The 24,391-nt window shown below is 37.8% G+C and overlaps 1 protein-coding gene across 1 annotated transcript in view; it reads left to right on the forward strand.

The window, feature by feature from the left end:
- The first annotated feature begins 6,338 nt into the window (after window positions 1–6,338).
- Window positions 6,339–24,391, forward strand: part of LOC129399615 (uncharacterized) — a 126,988-nt gene continuing 108,935 nt past the window's right edge. The window contains 1 exon segment of the mRNA XM_055119944.1: window positions 6,339–7,714. Coding sequence (XP_054975919.1) covers window positions 6,339–7,714 — 1,376 coding nt within the window.

The raw sequence follows: 24,391 nt of genomic DNA on the forward strand, positions 1-24,391 counted from the left end.
ATGTGGATAATAAGCCAATTGTCTTATTATCCACATAAACCTACAATTCTTCTATTATACACACAGACAATCCTGGATGTATGTAAAATACATCATTTGATTGATTACAATGATATAAATAAAGAAGTTCTCTGCTTAATACTTGACCTTTTTGTCACTTAAAGTCCAGAATTGGATTTCACAATTTTACATCTTTATTAAAATTTTCCTAACATAGTGAATATTTCAAAATGAAATTTCTCACAATCATAACTGGAGAAAAAAGTACTATACTGAGATGATTAGAATATTTTATTTATTAATTTTGTCTATTTGTAGGTGCTTTTACAAGTTCAACAGTTACTTTTTCCAAAAAATGTGAGTTATACAAAAACAACATTTACACGTAACAAAAAAGTTGATAATAATGATTATAGAGTATATAAAACTATATATATATACAAATACATATACAAACATATATATATTTTTCTATCTATGTTTATAACTCTTTATCAGCACTTACCAAGAGAAATCTACTAGATTGGTGACTCTTTTTATTTCACTTTTGTTCTACAGTAAAGAAAAGAAATAGAATACTCTGTAATATAACAAGCTTGCTGAAAGAAAAGCAGATTCCCTGTAATTCCTATTTTCATAGAAATTTATAACGCCATATGAATCCTAGTGGTGCAATAGCTACCACCTCCTCCTTATACTTCACACTTGGAGTTGCTTTTGTGTCTTTCTTTAGGGAGAAGTAAATTTGAGAGTAGTAGCCACTATTTACAGTAAAAGGCTATTATAGAGCTTTTCAGAAAACCAAAATAAGAAAATGTTGTAAGTGGGGGAAGTGGTGAAAGCAAGAAACAGTGTACCTTGGGGAACTTCTCAAGGGCTTTCAGAATTGAATAGCATCCTTGGGGGATAAAAACTAGATGTGGGATGAAAGTAATGAGATTTTCTTGCACCTTTTTGACTAAATAATACAGGTAGTCAAATGGACTGTGATCTCTTCTAGGGGAATACATCATCCACACCTAATTTTTGAACTATGATGTCATTCTGGATCCCAGGCAAGTTGCTCAAAGGTCACACTCCATGTACTACTTTCCAAGGAGACATGAAAACCATTTCACAAGACCCCTCTGCCTATCCCGGGGATTCCTCTGCCTCTAGTTGGCTGTGTTCTTAACTATATATATTCTGTCGAACACATCTCCTTAAGTCTCTAGTTCACCATTTAGTTCACCATTTGTTTATACTTATCTATCAATATTAGTGGAGGGTCTATATGAATAAACCAAGGTGGATACCAAAAGATGCCTGTGATGAATTGAGAGATTATACCAAGTTCCTGATGGTCCTATGCTTTGAAAATGCTATTTTACCTTGAAGGAAAAGGTAGTGGAAGGAAAGGAAAGAGGGAAGAGATGTACTAAGCGGTTAGAGGATTCCTAGGAGAACAGATAGTTTAGACTGTCAAGAAAAACTCTAAAATCACCTATGGTCTGCCAATGTGTAGTGAATCCCACGGAAGTAGCATTTCCAAAATAACAGTCTGCAATATATTTTGTAGAAATTTTTGAAGATGTTGTCAGAGAAAGTGTGGTTGCAGGGAGACTAAAAATCAAGCAAAACTAGAAAAAAACTGGATTAATTCATATTTTTTAATTCAAGGATGGAAACAAATGGTTGTTTAATTCACTAATATTTATTATGACTTTGCAAGTCAGTCTTGGAGGAGACAGTATTTTTTAAATTTGTATAATTGCAGAGATAAAGTTTTCCTATTAAGTAGTTCACAATTATTATGTATTTTGTGACATACTGGAATTGTACAGGCAGAAGAAATCATTCTGTCTTAGTTTTCTATGATATAAAGAAACAATCTCAGATCGATTATAAGTCCAAGATTTCTCTGACATAATCTCTTTCTTTGCCTCTTGATAAGAGTTTTGCCTTCTGATATAAAACTGTATAAACAAACAAAAAGAGAAAATAGAAAGTTTCTGCTGACCAATGAATCTTCACTTGCAGCAGAAGGGAAGCAAGTCAGACAGACACAACTTTTTGAGTCCTTCACAGAGCACTGCTTAGCAGTTACCCTCTTGGGGGCAGGCAGAAGTTGCTGCCCCTGGGCATTAACATAGCAGGGGAGATATCTGTTCCCAACACCATCAGTATAATAAGAAAATCCGTTACAGATTACTTCTTTTAATTTAAGGTAACTTCAGAATGAAATGCTGCACAATTCCTGTGCTGCCTCCAAATTAAGTGACTGGAGGCAATTTTCATTCTATTTTAAATTTTGTCTTTTTTCTACCAATAGTACAGGAAATCCCTCCCTGCTCTATTACCATGGATGGTGTCAGTTTTTGACTTTGATTTGCGAATCAGCTTTTTAAGGCCTTGTGTTCATGCAAGTGGACTCCAGGCTCTCAGAACTAGGTCAAGCGTTTGCTGGAGGTCATTACAAGGCTACAAAATAGAGCATGCTTAATTCTGTTATTTCTGAAGATTTTTCCCTCTCTCTCATGTGCATAGAAGACAATCAGTACTTAATTAAATTTTGGAACTGTTCCTGAAAATTTCAGACTGTCAAAGATGCCTGTGACCTCTTTTCACCCAAGTCACCCATGAGAGGCTTAAACAAAAGATGTAAAAGGAAGTAAAAGGAACGGGGTAGGTTTGTCAACCAAAGACAAGAGAAATGACATCAATTGTTGCACTCCTATTTTAAATATCAATGCTTGAAACATTGCAGCAAGATAATCCTTAGTACACAGAATTCATAGATGAAATGACCTCATCATGAATTCAAGCTTTTCATTCAGAGAAAGGTTGAGTGACTTTACTGAGGTAACTGATAATATGGTTATATCCCAATAAATATTCAGGTAAGAACCCAATTAGCAGGAATATTAACTAATCTTACATAGTAAGTAGACTCTGTGGTGGCCAGGTCCTGCCCTCTACGATGAGGTCATCAATTCCCCAGATGCCAGATATAAGATAAATGAGTCAGGAATTCCTCCTGACAGTCCTTGACTGAAATAAAGTCACCTCATCAAGGTCAGGCCCTGTTCCTGAAGCAGCACACATCCAACAAGGTTATAAAGAGCCTGTTTCTCCATCCAAGTGGGAGTAAGCCCAGCAGGATCATGCTAACTGCAGAGTGCATCTGTAAATCGGAAGAGGCCTCATGGATAAAAACTCAGAAATATGAAACTGATAGAAGCAATAGAAGACAATGTTATATTATAAAAAATTTCTTCTCAGTGGGTAAGAAAGCATGTATTGAAACGTGACACATCAATAATCAATCATGTACTGTAGCCTCATTATTAATGAAAGGGAGGAGATAATTTTTAATCTATCTGGAATATCTTATCAATTGATTATACATGATATACTGTGTGGTTTATTCAATAAGAATTATTTATTGTTTATGGGAATGCAAAATCTAATAGTTTTATTGTGTGCCATTGTTCCTGACTTTGTCCTACTTCATCTTGACATTAAAAAATGTTCACAGACCAACACTGTCCAATATTGTTTCATTTATCGTTGCCCTATTATCCTGTCTCCAAAAACACAAACTGGCTATATCATTAGGTCACAAAAATGTGTGAATTCATCACATATAAGTAATTGTGAAATTAGTATTATGTATATAAAAGATTATGAAAAGAATCTGTGTGTTTCTCCTAATCTAGGTAGTTGAAGATATAGAAATTAAAATAAAAGTCAAATGCTGACAATTCCAAAGACTGCAGTTTCATATTTCATGAATCATTAGAAGCCTCCTGTAAGAACAACGCAACTGAGCAAAACACTTCCCTTCTGTTGGAAAGAGTCACCCAAGAAACTTAAAGATACTTTGCAAGAATGCTAATGGACACAAAGTCACAGTAATGACACCTAAATATTTTGAGCAGATGTATTTCCCTTACTCTGGAGAATTGATGAGTGATATCCTTCCACACAGGAGGTTTATATTTCTACTTGATGTAATAAGAACAATATTATTTACTAGTGAAGCCCTCTCTTCCTTTGCTGTCTTCTTGAAATAGTTTTTATGCAAGTAAAATTTGAATGCACTTGGATGATTTTAAAAGACACATATAGCAGTCGAAATTATAGTACAGTGGGTAGTGTTTGCCTTGCAAGAGGGTGACCTGGGTTCAAAACCCAGTATTCCCTATGGTCCTCCAAGCATCGTTCAGTGTAATTCCTTAGTGCAGAGCCAGGATTAACCCCTGAACATTGCCGGTGGGCCCCCTATAACAAATAAATTAAAAGTACATATATTTAATGTCATTATTACTTAGCAAAACCTAATATACAGAGTAGAATCTCTGCCTTCATATTATATTCACATTATTTCATCAAAGACCATCACATCCATCAATTTTATATGCATTCTTCAAGGCTTTCCCTATGTATTCTCATACTTGGAAGTATTTTTAACTTCCTATATGCACTATTCTGCTTTTGCTTTATTTAACAAGAAAACTAGATACACTGGTCATCTTTTCATGTCTTCTAGTATCTCCCCCTGGATGACGCTGCATGATTTTAGCATTCACTTTATATCACTTGTATCACTTGTATCACTTGTAGTCCCCTTGATCTTCAATTTGCTCGAGTGGACACCAGTAACATCTCCATTTGTCCCTGTTGCGAGATAGTGCAGCCCAATGATATCTGCTTGCTCCAGGAACAGTAAGAGCCTCAAATTGTTCATTCAGGGATTTGATGAAGAAATCTGACCATCTAGTTGGTGGGCAGCCACGAGGTCTTCTGTAGTCCTGTGGAATCCAGTCGGTAACTGCTCTAGTCAAACAGTCGACCGGCCCATCTGATTTTTGATGCCTTGGCAAACGAGATAGCATCCCTGATTTTTGATGGTCGATGGAGGTCAGAACTCCGGATTCCTTCTCTCACTTGAGTGAGACATGATATTCCAAGCATAGGTCTCTCGATTCCTCTTTGGGATACCCTAATAGCGTTCTCATCCTGTTTATGTAGGGCCCAGGTCTCTGAGGCATATGTTAGTGCAGGAAGAACGGTGGAATTGAAAAGTTGTGCTCGGAGTCGGAGGTTCCTCATTCTCTTAAACACTTCTTTGGCGCTCTTAAATGAATTCCACGCTGCTCTCTTCCTCCTGCTCAGTTCTGGCACCAAGTCATTCCTCATGTTGATTTCTCAACCCAGGTACACATAGCTGCTGCATTCGGAGATGTTCGTTCCATTGAGAGCAAATGGAGCTTCAGGGACCAGTTTGTTTTTCATGAACATCATCTTGTTGAGATTCAGCTACAACCCGACCTTTCCACACTCGTGGTCCAAGTCGGCCAGCATTTGTGCCCCTTGGTTAATGTTTGGTGTTAGGAGAACGATGTCATCAGTGAAGCGGAGGTGGTGTAATTGCCAACTGTCTATCTTCACTCTCATTCCTTCCCATTCCAGTCGTTGCATGATGTTCTTGAGGGTGACACTGAAGAGTTTCGGTGAAATGGTATCACCATGCCACACCCCTCTCTTTACATCAGTGATCACTTCCTTGTAGAATGGTGAGATCCTGGTGGTGAATCCACAATACAGCTTGCGGAGGATTTTGATATACTGAGTTTGAACATCCTGTTTGGCCAGGGCTTCGATGACCACCTCAGTCTCAACAGAATCGAAGGCCTTCTTTAAGTCGATCCACTACCCAGCCACCACCACGCTCCAGGCCGTGCTCCAGACACTTGGGCCGAACCTCACGTATGAGTGAAGCCCCGCAAAACCAGGTGAGCAGAACTTTGCAACCTTGAACTCTAGGTTCAACGAGACCTGGAAACAAGATCCTCTGTCTGCCTCCTCCTATCTCTGGCATCTGAGGGAGGGGTCAAACCCAGATGCCCCACCCTACCCGAGGCAGATAAATACCTCACTGGCAGACCCCCACTACATCCACTACCCAGCCACTGCCATGCTCCAGGCTGCTCTCCGGACCGTGCGGCCGCAAACACACCATAAAACACTTAATACCCACTATTCCCGCACCATAGTTGATAGGGTTCAAATTTGGTGTGAACCATGGTAACACCTCTAAGGGTGATTGGAGGTTGCCCTAAAAGCCTCCGTCCCTCTCCGAGAGCCTGGCAAGCTACCCAGAGTATCCCGCCCGCACGGCAGAGCCTAGCAAGCTACCCGTGGCGTATTCAATATGCAACAACAGTAACAACAATTGGCCTCATTCACCTGTCACCAAAAGAGCCCCAAAAATGGCAGCGTTAAGAAAGATGAACAAGGAGAGGCTGAAAAAATCTCGGGGATAAACTAGACTGCCAAAATGAAGAAAGACTAAGATGATTGTCTGTACTTTCAATGCACAGAAACTGGCATCAGAAGCATCCATCGAGGACCTGATGGTGCAAGTGCAGATCAAGTATGATATCATTGGTCTGACCGAAATGAGGAGACATCAATCACATCATGCCATTTTTGACACTGGAGAAGAATTGTTCCTCAGAACATTCAAAAACAGAGGCATTGGTGGCATTGGTGTCCTTGTCAACACGAACTTGGCCATGAGCATCGATTCATTCGAATGCCTAGCAGCCCGATTTGGACAATTATGCTTGAATAGATGTGGCTCACTGCCCGCAGTTTCTATCTTCGTCATCTATGAACCAACTTCCAACTACGATGAAGAAGAAATTGAGAGGTTCTACATGGAACTGGAGAAGTTCTATAAAGAAGACCACACCTTCTACAAGATCATTGTTGGTGATTTTAATGCCAAGATAGGTCCAAGAAGGTCACCCGAAAAACTCCACATTGGGACACATGGCCTAGAATGGAACGATCAGGGTGAGAGACTGTCTGAATTGATCATGTCGACCAAGACCATCCATGGTAACTCACAGTTCCAGAAGGCCAAATCTAAATGCTGGACGTGGGAGTCTCCCGGTGGACAGTTCCACAATGAAATTGACCACATCATATTCAATTGAAGGTTTTGCCTGACCGATGTCGCTGTTGTCCCAAAATTCCAAATGGGATCAGACCACTGTCTCCTTAATGCGAAATTCTACTTCACAGAGCAGGGAGAAAAGTCTGCAAAATTTAAGTCTAAGAAGACAACTCCCAGAATGACCACCAACTGGGAGCTCTTTAGCACTATTGCAGCAATGTGGGAAGATGCCATCCTTGATAACATCGATGAGGAATACCATCGAATGGTTCAGCACCTCCATGTCTGTGCGAAGAATGACGAGAGTGAGAAAGCCACAAACAAACGCCTGTCTTCGGAAACTCTCGAGCTCATTTGTCAACGTTGTTTGGCGAGAGCCTCAGGCAACCACAAGCTAACATCCAAGCTCACAAAGCTGTGCAGAGATGCGATAAAGGAAGACCTCAAAGAGAGAAGAGCAGCAGTGTTGGCAAGTGCAGCAGAAGCTGGGAAAAGTATTCACAATGCTCGCCTGTCTTTCACCAACTATAAGACCAAGATGACTGCCCTCCAACGTCTCCATGGATCTATCACATCCTCCAGAAAGGCAATGGAGAAAATTATTCATGACTTCTACTCGGATCTCTTTGACAGCCATGTCCACCTGCCCACATACCAAATTCTGCAGGATGAATATGTCGTTCCCAACGTTCTCCCCTCTGAAATCCGACACGCCATTTTGCTGGTAAAGACGCTAACAGCACCTGGTCCGGACAAGGTCAGACCCGAACCCGAACACCTTAAGAATCTGCCGCCAGTACTTATCAACACACTGGCCCGACTCTTCACACGCTACATGTCTGAATGCAAGGTTCCGTCCCAGTGGAAAACCAGTAGGACTGTTCTGTTGTACAAGAAGGGAGACATCCACGACATCAGCAACTATCGCCCAATCTGCCTGTTGTCTGTCTTCTACAAGTTGTTCACTCATGTCATCCTGAATAGAATAGGCAGAACACTTGACGAAGGACAACCATGTGAGCAATAAGTTATAATAACTTTAAAATTATATTTTGAGATATAACATCTTTAAGTAATTCTGAAGGCATTAAAAAGTATATTTAGCCCTTTATTTTTATACTATTGATAATCCCAATGACATTAACAGTTCTGTTTTCATAGATGCTTATTTAGTAATTTAAGCAATTATGAGACTACATTGATTCATATAAGTATATGTTGTTTTACTTTATATAGAATTTTAAACTTAGTAACTCTGTCACCTATATAGTAGAACAGCATGTGGACTCTTGGTCAATAACCATAACCATGGAGGAAGCTCAACTCTAGATTTTCTAACCTGCAGAGTGCATTTCCAAAGGATGGCTATAAAGAATCTACATGAAAATCACCGTTAGTGTTGGTAACAATGCAGATTCTGCTCTACTCCAAACTCTCTCTATAAAGATCTCCATAAATATTTCCACAAAGTCCATAAGTCACTGGAGTTTGTATCTGTAAGCTAATTGCCCTGGTAAGTACAATATGGACAGTTAAACATGGACAATCATGAGTACCTTATGACCTTAAATAAATGTAGATCTATATTCTGAATCTAGATATAGAACTATGTAGTCACCAATAGAATCTAAGTAAGATTAATATATATACACCTATATATACATATAAGTGTATAATTTTTAATTAATAAAACAAAATATTTGTATTTTAAAAGCACTGTAAGAGAACTCATGCATAGATTATTTATTCCTTACAGTTTTTTTTTATTTTTGTCTTATCAATCCAAAAATTGAGGCTTAGAGAATGTAAAGTTTCATTAAAGAATATAATGTAACATAATATATAATACACATTATATATAATGTAATATAATATAATTAATTTAAAGAATATAATTTAGGGTTATAAAACTGGTAAATCATAGATAAGGGTATCATATTCCAGATCCTCAAAATATAAGATACAACTACCTGGAACTTTTGAATATTTTCTTATTTGATCAAATAAACTTTTTTCAGATACAATTAAGGATCTTGAAAAGGAGAAAGTATCCTGGGTTACCAGGTGGATCCCAAACATAACCACGGGAATCCTATATACATATATATATATGTACATATACATATATATATGCAGAACAGGACTAACTATAAGAAGGCAACAATGAGGGAAATAAATTATAAGGCTAATACTACTGACTTGGAAGGAGAGAACTCAGGATAAAGAATTCAAGAAATGTATACTCAGGCAGTGGAAAACAGAGTCTACCCTGCCACCTAGTCATCTCTTCTCCTTGATTTTTGGCTAAGGAAATTGGCGGTAGAATTTTATTTTTAAGTAATGAGAATGGATTGTTATTATTTTAAGAAATCAAGTTTGAAGCAGTTTGCTACAGTAGCCCTAGAAAACTAATGTTGACACTCACTAGGACTACCAACAAATATCCCAATTATCTTCTCAAATTCAGGGCATGATCAATTGTACATTTTTATCTTGCATTGAAGTTAGGCATGAACAGGTGACTTGCCTGACTAATAAAAATATGAGCAGAAAAGACAAGTATTAGTTCTGAGTTAGGAGTCAATGCAGAATTTGTCACTCTCCTTCTTCCTTTGATGGTGATGTAGTGATAACAGAAATATGTCAAGAGGACATTCTCATCAGCTGTGGTTCCCAAATGGTTAGGATGAGTAGAGGCACCTGGAAACCATCTAGTAAACATATAATGGGAAAAATAAGTTGGTTTTTGGATAAAGCCTGAATTTAGGGGATTATTTTTTTTACTGAAGTATAACCTAGCTTATGCTGGAAAATATTGATTATAATTATGCTAATTTTACAGAATAAGAAAGTCTTCTCATATATATACTTTGACTAATTTTTAGTCTCTTATTATAGAATTACCATTTTCAAGAACGTGAACTTCCCACAGCTTTGAGCAGATTAACTAAATGTTTGAGGCTGTATCCTATGAAAAACTTAAATTAACCAAAACTTTCTTCCTTTATGTCATCATTTTCTTTTTATTAGATAATGATCTTTGCTTCCTGTTATTATTGAAATATTTTTCCCAGTACAATAGGCCTTAGCAATGCCTATGATCCCAAGTTCCCATCATATTATAGTATTCAGACTTCAGTATTGGAATCACATTTACTATCCAATTGAAGATTCTGTCCCCTCACATTCACTCCCCTACAACACCTACTATTATCACCTGCTTGCTTTCTTTACCCAATATAAGCTTGCCTTACTCTTGGTCTTATGGAGAAGTTTACTATATCACCCCTATCTCTTTTCCAAGCCTTACCTCTGGCCCCGAACATGGTAGAATAATTCTTATCATGATTTTTTTAGAGGAATTAAGGAGGAAATATTGAAACTGAACTGCTATAGCAAATCTGTACAGATAGTGCAACACAGACCTTCATCTATACCACAGCCCCTTTTCTAAAATATATCTACTTTGACATAGGACTGTGTTACTCTTACATAGGTCAGTTGGACCATCTAATGTGATTATCTCTCTCTCCAAAATCTATGATCTGAGATGTCATAGGAAGCCATGGAAAATGTCAAAAACAGGAAGCAATATGATAACAAGACCCTGTTTCAAATTAAAGTCCTGCCTTTATTGGTGAAGAGATATGCTAAAAGCTGTTATTTGAAATATATGTAGATAGTTTGGATCTGTGAATAATTGCTATCTGCACATCTCAAATTCTTTACAGTTTTCTGTTAGACATATCTGCACAAGGCTATAAATAGTGAAGCAATGTCGCTCACTGTATAATACAGTCTCTCTGCTTTTACAACTCATCATGAACTTCTATGTAATTTATTTTTTATTGAAGAATTCCAATTAATGGCTTCCTGGTGATTTTAAAGCCTCAAATTATCAGTCTCTGAAAACAAAGCAGAGAACATAATTATCATAAACCGAGAATTTTTCATTTTGAAGCTTATCTGTTTGTGCTAAGTATCTTGTCTGTAAGTAATTAGTGCCTTTATTTTTTTCAGTAAAAATAATGACCATTCTATACTACACATCCAAATTTTGTTAACTGCTAGATGTACTGTATGTATTATATTTGAAAATGGACCACCTTGGACTAGTTTTAAAGTATTTCATCAAATGATAATAGCAACAACAAAATACATCTGTTTGTCAGAATAAATTATGTGGCGTGTATTTAAAAAACCTATTATATCCTTTTGCTTTCTTTCTAAGAATAAAAGCCTTGCAAAAATATGTACTTGCCATTTATTACTAGGGCTGCCTAACATGAAAAGACCCGTTTTATCTTCCATTTATAATTTGTAACCGCTAAGCAAATTGATCAGCCAATGGCTTGGTTTGAGCGGGTCTTTCATATGATCATTTCAAAACGTTTTACTAAAGATAAAACAAAAATCAATAAAATAAATGACAATATGAACCAAATATACTTTAAAGTATCTAAGAATTCAAATTTTCCTGATTTTAAAAAAAGGGACAAGGGCTTTCTTTCTGATGGAAACAGGAAATGCAACCTCCTAGAAGAGATATGATGTTCAGACTAAATATTGTCCAGTTAAGTTTCTCCCTAAGGCTTGATGCAAAATTAACTTGATGCAATATTAAGGCCAACCAGCAGGGTGTGGTCCTCAAACAAACAAACAACAACAACAACAACAACAAAAGAATCATGTCTGGCCAGAGATATATTACACATGTCTTGCATGCGCAAATCAGGGGCAAATCCCTGGTACCCCATATGTTCCCTAGGACCACCAGGAATGATCCCTGAGCACAAAGCCAGTAGTGACCTCTGTTGATCCCTGGGTGTGGCCTCCAAATAAAGATAAAACAAAACAAAAAGAAACATATCCTGGATGGAAAATTAGTAAAGGAGTTAAGGTGCTTGCCTTGCACACAGTGATGGTTTGATCCCGGCATTTCATATGTGTTAGTGATCCACAGATTGGGGCTCAACCCTCCTTCCACCAAGAATCATTTTCAAGTTATAAAACTAACATTTTCTAGTGCCTGAGCACAGTGGCCAAGGAGTTGACTGGATTCCATCCTGGGCACCCCATATGATCTCTTGAGTACAGCCAGGAGTGATTCCTAAGTGCAGAGCCAGGAGTGACCCCTGAGTACAGAGTAGGAGTAAGTCCTGAGTACTGTTGGCCCAAACAAGCACCAATAAGATGAATATTTTCTTTCAAAGAATTTGAAAGGCATAGACCTATTTTATGTAAAATGTCAATTTACCCACTTATATATAATATTTGCTTTCCAACTTTTAATGTCAGCGACTATACCACCTCCGCTTCGCTGATGACATCGTTCTCATAATGCCAAACATTAGCCAAGCGGCACAAATGCTGGCCGACTTCAACCACAAGTGTGGAAAGGTCAGACTGCAGCTGAATTTGACCAAGACAATGTTCATGAAAAACAAACTAGTCCCTGACATTCCATTTGCTCTCAATGGAACGAACATCTCTGAATGCAGCAACTATGTGTACCTGGGTCGAGAAATCAACATGAGGAATGACTTGGCGTCAGAACTTTGCAGGAGGAAGAGAGCAGCGTGGAACACTTTCAAGAGCATTGAAGAAGTTGTTAAGAGGACAAAGAACCTCCAGCTCCGGGCACATCTATCTTTTCGACTCCACTGTTCTTCCTGCACCAACATATGCCTCAGAGACCCGGGCCCTACGAAAACAGGATGAGAACACTATTCGGGAATCCCAATGAGGATTCAAAAGAGCTATGCTTGGAATATCACATTTCACATAAGTGAGAGAAGGAACCTGGAGTTCCGCCCTCCCTTGACAATCAAGAATCAGGGATGCTGTCTTGTCTGCCAAGGCATGGAAAAGCAGACGGACTGGACATGTAATGCGAGTTAGAGATGACCGCTGGACTAGAGCTGTTACCGACTGGATTCCACAGGACGTCAAAAGACCACATGGCCATCCATCTATGGGATGGTCAGACTTCTTTGTCAAAACCCTGAATGAATGGTTTGGGGCTCTTTGTGACCAGATAACACTGGGCTACACTAGCACGCAACAGGGATGAATGGAGACGTCACTGGCGCCCGCTCAAGCAAATCGAAGATCGATGGGATGACAAGTGATACAAGTGATACTTTTAGTACTTAATCATTACTCAGTAAAAAAGAAATATTCACAGAGACATACACAAACAAATACACACACAGGGAAGAAAAGAAGGATGGGCTGAATCCAATGTACAGCCAGTAGGGTATTTGCTTTTCATGTTGTTGATATGGGGGTTCTACCGCTGGCTTCCCATAGTGTCCTGAAGTAATTCCTGAGTGCAGAGTCAGGAGTAACCCTTGAGCATTGCTGGGTATGGCGGCCGAATAAAACAAAGAAAAACAGTTATTTAAAAGGAAGAGGGAACAGAGGAATGGAGCAAGTGGAGGAAGAGAAGGGAGTGGAGGGAATGGAAGGACAGAGGGAAGGAGTGAGGAAGGGAGAGAAGAAAGCAGAACTTGGGGCTGGGGGATAGTACATGGGTTAGTACATGTGCCCAACCCCAGTTGAAGATCCCCAGCACAGCAGGGTCTGCCAAGTACCACCAACTGTGGCACTGGTGGACCATGTCCATTGCAGTTCCAAGTCCAGGTTTGCAGAGAATCCCAGGTTCTCAGAAATTAATTTTGGTCCCCAGACCAAATGGCACCTCTTTATTCGCCACCCTGAAATTTTAAGAATCAAATTCATACAGTTGTATCAGGTTTATTGTACCTATTATGAGTAATTTTCCCTAACAAAATATTCTTCTAAATTATTAGCCTTTTTTCACCATACTTGGCAATGCTTAAGGCTTATTTCTGGCTCTGGACTTGGGGGTCACCTCTGGCAGGGCTCAAGGAATCACATGAAGTGTTGGAATCAAACTGGATATGTGCAAGGCAAATACAGTATTATCTCCCCAGCCCCTAAATACTACTCTAATAGCTATATATTTCACAATAGTGCTAAATATGTCATAAATTAAATATTTATTTATGTTGTATACTTATGCTAAAAACTTATAATGCAGAATTTCTATAAGTGATTTTTATAATACACCTCCTTATCGCCTTAGTATAAAATCTTACTATTAAGTAATATATATGAAAATTTTGAATATTTTTTGGGCTTTTTGGGTCACACCCAGCGATGTTCAAGGGTTACTCCTGGCTCTGCACTCAGGATACATCCTGGTGGTGCTCTGGGGACCATATGGGATGCTGGGAATCGAACCTATGTTGGCCGCGTGTAAGGTAAATGCCCTACCCATTGTGCTATCACTCCAGCCCCCAACATTTTGAACTTCTTTATGTTAAAAATCCTTTATATAAAAAACAAAAGCAACCAGTATTGGTGTGAATGTGGGGAGGAAGGGACTCTCCTTCATTGCTGGTGGGAATGCCGACTGGTATAGCCCTTTTGGAAAACAATATAGACGATTCTCAAAAAATTAGAAGTTGAGCCTATTTGACCTAGTAATAACGCTCCTGGGAATATATCCTAGAGAGGCAAAAATGTATAGTAGAAATGACATCTACACTTGTATGTTCATTGCAGCACTGTTTACAATAGCCAAAATCTGGAAAAAAATGGAGTGCCCCAAAACAGATGACTGGTTAAAGAAACTTTGGTACATCTACACATTGGAATACTATGCAGCTGTTAGAAAAGATGAAGTCATGAAATTTGCATATAAGTGGATCGACATGGAAAGCATCATGTTAAGTGAAATGAGAGACAGACATAGAAAGATCGCATTCATCTGTGGAATATAAAGTAACAGAGTGGGAGACTAACACCCAAGAGTCATAGAGATAAGGACCAGGAGGTCTGTCCCTCAGCTTGCAAACTGGCCTCACATGCTGGGGGGAAAGGCAGCTCAGATAGAGAAGGGAACACCAAGTAGAGGATTTTGGGAGGATCCATTCGGGTTGGAAGATGCCGAAAGTAGACTTTAGACTGAACATCATGGCCACTCAATACTTCAATTGCAAACTACAATACCCAAAAGGAGAGAGAACAAAAGGGAATGACCTTCTGCAGAGGCAGGATGGGGTGGTTGGAGATAAGGTGGGGTGGGGGAGGAATACTGGGAACATTGGAGAAGAATGGGCACTGGAGGAGGAATGGGTCAATGATCACTGTATGATTGAAATGCAAACACGAAAGTTTATAAGTTTGTAACTGTACCTCATGGTGATTCACTAATAAATTTTTTTTTTAAAAAATCTTCTATGTGGAAAGATTATGGGTTCTCATAATGCTAAATGAACAAACTCTTTATCCCATTTTGTGACCCAAATGAAGAATATATGGGGCTTTATTTTCATTTGCATATTTTGATGGATAAATTTAAATATATTAAGCATATTTTTTTCTTAATTTCATGTATGGGCTGGAGCAATAGCACAACGGTAGGGTGTTCGCCTTTCACAAAGCTGACCCGTGTTCGATTCCTCTGCCCCTCTCAAAAAGCCCAGCAAGCTACTGAGAGGATAGTACCTGCATGGCAGAGCCTGGCAAGCTCCCGTGGCGTATTGGATATGCCAAAAACAATAACAATAAGTCTCACAATGAGAGACATTACTGGTACCCACTCGAATAAGTCAATGAGCAACAGGATGACAGTGACAGTGAATCTCATGTATATGCTTATATGTAAGCAAATACACACCTATATACACCTATTTTTTCATACTTTGAAAGGGGGTTTTACTGAACCTCTAGAATAAGCTTATTATACAGTAAAATTCCTTTTGTTTCACATCACTATATCACTGTCATCCTATTGTTCATTGATTTGCTCGAGCAGACACCAGTAACGTCTCCATTGTGAGACTTGTTACTGTTTTTGGCATATCAAATATGCCACAGAAATCTTGCCAGGCTCTGCCTTGTGGGTGAGATACTCTCAGTAGCCTGCCAGGCTCCCTGTGAGGGACCAGCAGTTATACATGTTATTCATATTATTTCTTGTTTAAAATGAGGCTATGATTACAAAATAATGCAAAATACTACCTTAATATAACACTTGCCTTTCTATTGCATTTATGCTTTTAGTATTTAAATATTGAGTCTTGTGTTTTTTTGTTTTTCTTTTTGGGTCAAATGCTGTGGTGCACAGGGGTCATTCCTGGCTCTGCACTCAGGAATTACCACTGGCAGTGCTCATATGGGATGCTGGGAATTGAACTTGGATTGGCCACATGCAAGGCAAACATCCTACCCACTGTGCTATCACTCCAGTCCCTAAATATTTGAGTTTTATAATAATATTTTTAGTCCAGTCCACTGGAACAATAGCACAGCGGGTAGGGTGTTTGCCTTGCACGCCGCTGACCCAGGTTTGATTCCTTCATCCCTCTCGGAGAGCACAGCAAACTACCAAGAGTATCCCGCCTGGATGCAGAACCTGGGCAGGCTACCTGTGGAGTATTCAATATGCCAAAAACAGTAACAAGAAGTCTCACAATAGAGACATTACTGGTGCCCTCTTGAGCAAATTGATGAACAATGGGATGACAGTGCTACAGTGCTTCAATAGTATTTTCAGTATCTCCTTTGACTCCATGACTGCTTCATACTTAGGGTTCTTTACCACTGAAGATACAGCATATGTCTACTTAAATATTTTTAGCGATTTAGTATCTTTATCTCTTTATTACTAATTTATTTTAGGATAAGGTAAATGGCTATGTAATAAATTTATATTCCCAATTTGTAACATGACCTTATTAATATCATTTATTGAATAATTATTTTGTTTTCTGGATATATGCAATACTAAATATATCCTACATTCTCACATATTTAAGTCTGGCTCATACTGACCACTCACTCCTTTCATCCATATGCCACATTATTTTCTTTGTTTTTATTTAATTTTAGGTGCCCCTGTCAAATATAAAATTCTGATAACATTTTGCTTCCCTTATACAATTTATTGCATATTTTTAATTATAATTTTTCTCCAAATAAATTTTATAATACTTTAGAGTAAAATAATGCATCTTGAAACTATACTATATTAATAAAAATAAGCTGGAAGGTTGCTATTCTCACAATGATCAGTCTTCCATTTATTAATAAGTTATATCTTTATATTAATTTCTTTGTATGTTCAGTTTAGCCTCTTATTCTATTGTCTATTAGATGTCTTGCCCTAGAACTCACAAGGTCACTATTTGTCAATTGATGTAACTAATGCATAGGTTTAAATCCTTATTCTGTCTTTTGCAAGTTCTGAGACTGAGAATTAAAGTATTTTAACATCGTTTTTTTTCTTTTTGGGTCACACCCAGCGATGAACAGGGATTACTTTACTCCTGGCTCTGCACTCAGGAATTAACCCTGGTGGTGCTCAGGGGGTCACATGGGATTCTGGGAATCAAACCCGGGTCGGCTGCGTGCAAGGCAAATGCCCAACCCGCTGTGCTATTGCTCCAGTCCCAGTATTTTAAAATCTTATACTCTTAATTTCATCAGTAATTAAATAATAATCAGCCTAATACAATTATCATGTTAGAATAAGTTGTTATTAACTTCAACGTAAAGCAACTTAGAGCCAATAAACTCCAAGACATCTTGGTGAATATTATATTTGTCTGGAAAGCATGTTAAAGAAGAATCAGTAGAGGCAAAAGAGATCGTACAGGGGATAAGGTGGTTGCCTTGCACGTGTATGCTGCCAGTTCAATCCCCAGTACCATATATGATCCAAGCCCTGCCCTGAGTGATCCCTGAGCTGGAGCCAGAAGAAAGCACTGAACACCACTAGGTGTGGCAAAAATAAAATAAAATAAAATAAATAAAAGAAGAATTAACAAAATTGCATCAAGTGATAGAAGCATAGAAAAAAAATGAGGACATGTTCATGTCATCAAAGTTTCTAATAAGGATTCAAATAGAGAATTTAAAATAACAACTACTGGTTGAAACTGAGAAGTATTTATCTTCACATCTTGGCAGAACCAGAACTTGAGAGAAAAGCAAGCCCTCCACACTTAGGGGATGGCTGCAATATTGAGAAAGAATTTTATGTGACTGGAATGCAGAACCACCCTAGGCCATAGGAAGTTTTTCCTATAAGCATTAGCAGTAACAACCCAAATCAATCAAGCAGAAGGAACAAAACAGATAAGTATGAAGGAAGAAAAGAATACATTAAGCTCATGTTCAGCTCAACTGTAGGCCATATTTACCTGATAAAAAGTGGGAAATAAAGAAAATAATACAAGTAATTTATATTTTCTAATAACAATCCAATGCTTGGCCTGCAATGAATTGAATATACTGGGATATTTGAGTCTAAGTGTGCCAGCTGGATAATAGTTTCCATTCTCTACTTCAGTGTTCATGTAGGCCCAGCCATAATGTCCTTAAAAAAAGAAAAGGAAAGAAAAGAAAAGAAAAAGGGACTAACTTTAGACACTGGTCCTGTTTTCAATAAAGCCTTATTTTAATAGAAACACTATGTCTCTCTTCGAAGTCCCCACCTTTTTTAGGCAGCTTGCCAACTGAAGGCAGAAAGAATTCTAGCACATTGTCCCCAAATTCCAGGCAGATCACAAAAATAAACTGTCCCAGAATGTATTCCTTTTAAGAAAAATTGCTTATTCAAGGCTTGCTTTTTTTGTTTGTCTTCCTTCTTTCCTTTCCAAACACTTTTTCTTCTAACATCATGCTGTAAAGTTGCCATCTGTCTCAAACACACACATACACAAAAGGGAAATCCACTTACAATGAATACTGGAAAGACGAAAAATAAGTTGGTTACAAGTGGGTATTCTGTAGCTTATGACTTTTCCAACCCAGTGGCCAAAATCTGAATTACCTCCTAATCAATTGTCTCCTGCTTTGAATATTTATTCAAAATTAATGAATAACCACACTAAAATTTCCTTCCCCTAGTATTCTCAAGAGAACAAATGAATGTTATGTTGATAGGAGTTAAATACATACAAAAACCAAAACCCAAAAATAAAAATCACTCTAAGTGTCATAGGCTAGTTGAAAAATTTTGAGTGAGTGTTTAGGAGCCCCTGAGTCAGAATTGACTAGCACACTTGCCCAAATATACTCCTTTCTCTTTGGGCAAGAATGGAACACACCTACTGTTTCTGAGGGACTTATCTCTGCTCTGTGCTCAGGGGACAATCCTGGCAGTGGTCAGGAGCTTTATGTGGTAATGGTTATTGAACCTGGGTTGTTCACATCTATCCAGTCCTAAATCTCCTCAATTAAAACCTAGATTGTACCATATCATCGATCTTATATTAACCACTCGATAGCTGCTCAATCAGCAATAAATCTACACTTAGTCCTCACCTTACTACACATTTCATGACATATCCTTGTACCTACAGATGTCATGGGTTGCTCTTCCAGGTGCTCTCACATTTTCTTCCTCTTCTTTATGAGTCTTCATTCATGTGAAGGTTTTTCCTATGTCAAACACCTTACTCAAGCCGTTTCCCTTGTGAAAATCTTGGAAATTTCTTTCAACAAATCTTGCAATGAATGTTTCTGCTATTTTATTTGGAATTTTGAAAATCCAACTCTGTCTAAAGTAGCCATTGTATTGTAACCAAGGTTTTTTTTTTCCTCTTTTTTCTCTTATTTTTAATATTCTCAGTATTTAAACACCTAGGGTGTACGTATTAGTTACTTCCTTCGCCCCACTCACACATATTTGTTTGATGCAAAACTTTATGAAATCTATACTTGTTCCTGTGTAGAGAACATAAAGCATTGCAACACAGAACAACACTCAGAACGTGTTCAATAAAATGCAGCTACTTGGAGCACGTCTTACGTGATGGAATTCTTATATAAGTGGCCTGAATATTTGTATTTCTCATACTTTCATTGGTAATTTCAAAGCACTTTTATGGGCCGAAGAGATTATACCGGAGTTATGGCATTTGCCTTTCATTGTGCAGACCCTGGTTTGAATCCCCAGCACCACACATGGTTCCCTGAGCACTGGCAGGTTTCTCTTCTAGAAATAGCCTCTGAACATTGTAGGATATAGCTGTAAAAAAAAAACAGGAACAAAAATAGCTCAATTTCAGATTATAATTCTTTAGACAGAATGTATATTCATGCTTGACTCCTGGTTGTATGTTCTCCTTTGCACCAAGAAGCAACCTTAAGATGGCCAGTCCACTTCGTAAAGGTGTTTTGCCTAAACATTGCTGAATGTTTAATGTAAATAAAGTTCAAGTGGTACTTGAAATTGCTTTCCCCAAATCCCTTATTTTTATTTCCTCTGCAGGTCTGGGCCTTGATGGAAGTTTCTGAATTATATGTGCAGACTGAGGGAAAGAACATTCTATGATAATCTGGGTTTCATTCTCAGTTCACTCTATTTATGGATAAGGAAAACTTTACTGATTTCTCTACACCTCATTCTTTCTATACGCAAAATGAGGGTATTGAGTTAGATTATATCTGCAGTCACTTTGAGCTCAAATATTTTGTTGTGCAAATAATGTCAAACGTGAGGAAAGAGCCCTGGCCCTTGAATCTAGTATTGTAGAATGGCTCTGAGCAGCAACACATTTATGTCATGTGTCTTAGGCCAACCACAATCACCCAACTTCAGTATAATGTTTAGCAACATGAAGTGTCAGAAAGACAAGAAAAGACCCCATTCACATTGAAAAGTAATGCATTTGTGCTTAATTCAGCTGATTCCACTTATCGGGCATGGACGGTTTCGTTAGACACCTGGTATGAAGCAGAATTTGTCCTTTTGTTTTGAGTTGTTTTATTTGGAGGGGTTTTTTTCTGGTAGTACTTTTATTTATAATACAAAGGATCTAACATCTGTCAATAACCAAATCAAATGTTCCTCTGCCCTTTATTTTATATATGCACACATATATCCACATGTACATATATTCACACATGTTGGTCAAAGGTGTTACACACTTTGGTTGTGGTGAAGTGAGGTAAGTTTCAAAATAATATTGGTTAACAGTATCATATATTGAATATACACTGCAAAAAATATTTTTTTAATTTTCCCTGGGGAGTCTTGACACTGATATGTCAACACATGGAGTTGGAACACTGTATCCTTGAAATTCTGTTATTGTAACAATATTGTAAATCACAATGCCTAAATAAAAATTAGGGAGAAAATAGAAGAATCTCCAACTGTTTGACAGAGGAAATGACTCTAAAGTTAGTTACTCTAACTTAGTCAAAACTTTTAAAGTTGAAGTTAAAACTTTTTAGCTTGAAAATAAGGGTAGAATAAAATCATGCCTGTGTTCCTAAAGGAACTTTGGAAATTTATCTGACTTTATCAAAACTGGGACTAGGAAATTACTGCTACTGACTATAAGGAAATTCTCAAAATTAGAGAATTTTTAGAAATGGATCCCAAATATACAAGGAATAGGAGCACATTTTCAGTAATGTGAGGGCCAAGGTGAAAAAGATACGTAGAAGGTATGATGATGAGAAAAGGTAGACTGGGATTTATTATTATATTTTAAGGTAGGATTAATAAATTTGATTGCAAACAATAAAGAAAAAGAATAAAAAACAGAGAAGAAAAATTCATACTAGAGGTAACTAAACTTTTATAAATTTTGTTGTTAGTCTTGGTTGAGAATCCTGGTTGGTCTCCAATACTTAGAACACATTCTATTCATACTACATATAAGATGACTCCACATTCAAAACAACATATAGCCTGATGTACATATACAAAACCACCCCTAAGTCAGTTTCAAGCTATACATGATAAGTGTAGATTTATATACAAATATAAGATCCTTGAATGTGAGTATAAACTCACATTCTATTATTGTATTGGTGGGCCGCATCTGTGGTGCTCAGGGCTTACTCCTGGTTCTATCTCAGGAATCATTTCTGGTGGGTTTCAAGGACAAGACGGAGATTGAACCCACATTGGCCATGTACAAGCATATGCCCTACCTACTGTACAATCACTTGGACATGTACCTAATTTATTAAGTCACAAACCCAACTAAGTGTTCATACTTTGTCCCACTTTCTACAGAAAAGCTCACCAGGGGAGCCATAAATTTATATTTGAAATTTAACAAATGTCTTGTATGGATGCTTCTGTTTATTTTTTAATCCCTAGTATCAGAAATAGAGGAAAAAAGAGGAAACTTTCCATAAATTTGATAAAGCAAGCACAGTGAAGAGCACTAGTAGTTCTTATTTGTTCAATATGCGTCAATGGGGTTGAAAAACACCTTGCCAACCTATAAATGTATTTTTCTTCATAATACATTACACAGTTGTTGACAATAAGTCACAATATAGATACAAACACACAAAAGACTCGAACTTTTCAATTTCAGCACTCACATTAAAGATGTGATCAAGCCTATAAGATGCTATTTACAAGGTTTCCAGCATTCTACAGTAGTATAAAACATCACCCAAGAAGAACTACTAAAGATTAGAAAGAGAATTATTAAAACCAATAACTAGTAGAAATAGTAAGACTTGCATAAATCAAGAGAAGGAAATCCATCGTTCGGTAAGTAGATATCCCTGAATTGGTTTTAAAATGATGTATTTCTTTTAAAGGTGCGGGTGTGGTACCTAGCCATGTGGTACAAGGAGATTGAACTCAGAGCTTTGCACATAGTAGGCATTTACTCTACCACTTGAATTATCTTCCAGCAGTCACCCCTTCAAATTCAGTTTCTCCCCTACAACTTCAATTTTAAAGGGTAAACATTGTAAAAGTTAAAAAAAAATGCATGAAAATCATACTTCTTTCCAAACTGTTTTAGTCAAGTTTTTTTAGTCAAGTTTTTTTTTTTTTTAAAGCCTGGTGACTTCTGTTGTCTTCTGTGACTTTTGTTGAAGCACTATGCCATCAATATCATCTTATCAGGTCTTGCTAATCTACTGGATTCTCTTAGAAGCTATATCTTCAGAATGAAAAAGGGACCACCCAAAGATCCAGAGGGCTCTAATTTCTGATAATTGCTCTTTGTTATTTAGTAATGCCAAAGTGGGTGAGACAAGATGGGAAGTAAACAGACCCAGAATTTTCAGGAAGACAGTCTTAAACATGGCTCTGAGAAAAGTCACTGAAAATGTCAGTCCAGTCAACAGAGAAAGGTTCAAGGAGCAGCAAAGGCATGGCATATACTTTTTCATCTATTCAATTTGACCCTGGGCCCACTGGCATAATCTTTTTTAAGGTTAGTGGTGAGAAGGCTGCTGCCCGAATGTTTGCAGAGGTCTCCTAACATCCACTACTAAACAACCTTAAACCTTAGGTACTATTTAGGAGGAAATAGACAGCACAAAACACAGACAGAAAATTAGCCACAAAATACTATGGATCTAAGTAAATTCTACTAGCATTCATGAAATAACATAATGACTGGAGGTGGGGGTATGCAGTAAGGGGTAGTTGGTATGTGTGCCTGTGTGCATGTATGTGTGTGTGTGTGTGTGTGTGTGTGTGTCCATATGCATGTGTCGGTGTCTCTGTGCATGTGTGTTTACTCCACTTTGAGTCTGTGCCCAAATATTTTAATAGGTTCAGCATAGAGAAGGAAAAATTAAAAACAATAACTATTTAGTTAAGCATTTAAAAATTCTTTGAAAAAAAAAGACTAACAGAATTGCAACTATAGCAGGTCTGTAAGGGTACCTTAGTAAAATACTCAGCGGATGGCTGCAAACCTCTAATGGAAAGTTGTATAAGTGGCTGAGGCCAAAGTAGGCATTAATTACAATGAAAAATCAGTTTAGAGTAGGCCACAACTAAATTGGAAGCTGGTCCTCTAGGTAAAACAAAGAAAGTGAACAGCAGCCTCAGATTTGATTACATGGCAATACAAGAAAAATGTGCTGTATGTTGTCTATTATTAAAGCTGCTTTGGGGCTTTGTGTTGGGTGCCTCAGGGATTTTAATAAAAAATTAGTTATAGGTCTGCTGCCCTGGCTCACTGTGGCTTTTTGGAGTATTTGTGGGTTCAGTGCTGGTCCTGCAGTGCAAATTAAGTCATTTCAGACAAGCATTCTGGAAAAGTGTTATGTGATAGCAAAGTTCAAATACTTCACTTTGGTTCAAAAAGGACAAAATACCCTACTGGAAGTTGATTCAAAATTTCAAAGGCATAATAAAATTCATCATAATGAGGAGGCAGAAGTGAATAAGCTAAAGAAGAGAAAAGTAAGAGGAGGAGGAGGAGGGGGGAGGAGAAGGTGGAGGAAGAGAAGGAACAGGAGGAATAGGAGGAGGAAGAAGAGGAGGAAGAGGAGACAGTGGCTTTGTTTTGTGACATATACAAGTCTTGATACATAAATTACATGAGTGCATAAAATACTGCCAACAAGTGAATTAATGGCAGAAAAGGCAAGTGGTAACATGGGATTTTTTTCCTTTTTTTTTTC

Source organism: Sorex araneus, chromosome X (assembly GCF_027595985.1).
Source record: "Sorex araneus isolate mSorAra2 chromosome X, mSorAra2.pri, whole genome shotgun sequence".
Taxonomy (NCBI): Eukaryota; Metazoa; Chordata; class Mammalia; order Eulipotyphla; family Soricidae; genus Sorex; species Sorex araneus.